At 53.0% G+C, this 2,234-nt stretch overlaps 1 protein-coding gene across 1 annotated transcript; it reads left to right on the forward strand.

Moving 5' to 3' along the window:
- Positions 1-811: 811 nt before the first annotated feature.
- Pmar_PMAR020732 (importin alpha, putative) lies at positions 812-2,219 on the forward strand (the record flags this gene model as incomplete). Its single annotated transcript, XM_002781302.1, has 8 exons — positions 812-940; positions 985-1,150; positions 1,200-1,323; positions 1,369-1,431; positions 1,665-1,794; positions 1,836-1,897; positions 1,944-2,095; positions 2,149-2,219. Coding segments are annotated over 8 exons (897 nt in total), but the record flags the coding sequence as incomplete, so codon positions are not given.
- Positions 2,220-2,234: the final 15 nt, after the last annotated feature.

The following is a 2,234-nucleotide window of genomic DNA, read 5'->3' on the forward strand; positions in this document are numbered from 1 at the left end:
TTAGTAGTGCTGATGGTAGTAATGAGTACTCGAGAGCAGAGGGAAGGGCTTGGGTATCCACAGGGAGGGTTGGACGCTGGGAAGCAGTGCCTCACTGTGCAGTTCAGAGTGGTCTTCGCTGTGACATCCAATCGGACTGGCAAGGGTGGTATATGGTAGCTAATGCGTGGCGATGAGCTGTGTGGTCAGATTGTAGCTATATAAGGGTCGCGTCAACGAAACAGACATGCCTGCAGGAGTTTTATCAGCTTATTACGACCGCGGCAAAAATGAAGTAGAGAGTGGTGTGTGTGTACGGGGCGAGGCTCGGGCAGGTTGAAGCATCGAAGGATGGTTGAGGATCCTGTGATGAGATGGGTGCTTCGGGAGAAGGAGGAGAATCTTGTGATAATTCCCTTGGAGGTATTAGCACCGGGAGAAGTCCTACAGAGTAATGCCGTATATATATCGTCGTGACTTGTTGGACTGTGTTCATGCAGGGGCTCCGTCATTCAAGGTGCTGGCACCGCAAAGGGCTAGGTATTGGAGTGATGTAATTAAGAACGCGGGGTCTTCGGTCCGCTTCCCATCGTTATGATGAGTGCATCGTTTCTGATCCACCCGGTGTGTTGGGCGTTATGTGAGGTTCGTGGAGAGGTTTCTTTTAGTGTGTGTCTGTCGTGGTACTATCCTTGATGACTGAAATATGTCGGATTCTTTCGCGATGAGGATTGCGGCTCTCCGTGGGAACTACAAGAAGGCCTCAGGCGATGCTAGTTAGGTACGTTGGGAGGGTCCTGATGCTGTGGGAGCAGCGGCGGTGGTGCTTCAGGATGCTACTGTGCAAATTCGGGAGGAGGGGAAAGAGGACCAGTTGGTCCGTCGTCGCAGGTTAGAAGGCCCCGAGATGGAGGGGACTGCCGAGGCCGATTTTAAGACGCTGAGCAAGCCGGCGACTCATGTTGGGTTTAGGAACGAAGGTGGTAGTGGTGATAGTGGTAGTAGGTTATCGATTGTGGACTTTTGGGTGAGGTCTCCGGGATGATACTGGGTGCTAAGAAGGATGAGATACTTCGAGAGGCAGTAGGGGTAGTTTGCAACCTACGCACGAGTGGTACGCCGGCCCAGGTCCGCTATATTGTTGAGCACAACAAGGGCATCACGGCGATATGTGAGGCCGGTGTCTGGGATGTCAGTTTAGCAGTGGAGTGCATGGTCAGGTACAGTGCTGGACGTGAGGGATTCTAGGATGGTCCTGGTGGTGTTGGAGGCCATCGAGGGCATTTTGAAGGTGGGATGCGAAGTCCAGGAGGAGACGGGAGAGAACATAAACCGATACCTAGAGTAGGGGGTGGCTGTTGGTTGGGCGCTGGATGGTGTTATTATCAGAATGGAGGAGTGTGGAGGCTTGAGTAAGATAGAGGAACTGCAACAAGATGGCAGAGGGGTAGGGTGAGGTTGGCGGAGTGATGCCTATGGTGTTATTCAGGTATTGCGAAGTGGAGGAGCAGAATGAGGTCCTGGGGCTGGACTTCAACGTCCACTCGATACAGCATGATGGGCAACCACACTTTTCGCATGAATCATTCATCGTTAATTCACATTGCTGTACACACTCGGAAATAGAGTCGCTCAAGGCCCGTTCTTATGTAACAGTGGTTAGGTTGTGTTGGCGGGTCCGTCAGGGTCGACTGGGAGGTTGAGTTGTTCATGGCCGATAGGAGACTCGTTGACTGCAGCTTGAAGGACCTTCTTGCTGACCAACAGATCGCTTGGTGGCTGGTCGGCTGTACAGCAGTTTATGCAGTGCTCTCGGTGGGAAGGGTCATGCGAGTGTGTGGACATGCTGTGCTCAGATGGTTGTGATTCCTACATCACTGGCTGTGGTGACACTAGCGGTGATGGGGATAGGAGCAGTGTAGGATGGAGTGTCTATGGTGACGGTCTGTGTGACGGTTTTGTAGGTACGTCGGTAGTTACTGTGGGGTAGAACCCCTTGACCCTGCTCACAAATTACTGTTCCCTGGGCTTCATCGGAAAACTGATGGGGATATTGTGGCTTGGGAGAGGCGTGTTGAGACGCCTGAAATTGAGGATACGGGAGAACGGCCGGAGGGTTCGCGGGGAGGAGGACGGCTGGGGTCTGGTCGGTACAGCGTGCATCGACAGTTACTCCGCGTAACCCATTGGAGTCTGGCTCTAAGGTGAAGATGAGCATAGGCTACGTCGGGGACGACTAAGGCCAGTTTGAAGGA

Source organism: Perkinsus marinus (genome assembly GCF_000006405.1).
Source record: "Perkinsus marinus ATCC 50983 genomic scaffold scf_1104296942710, whole genome shotgun sequence".
Classification (NCBI taxonomy): domain Eukaryota; phylum Perkinsozoa; order Perkinsida; family Perkinsidae; genus Perkinsus; species Perkinsus marinus.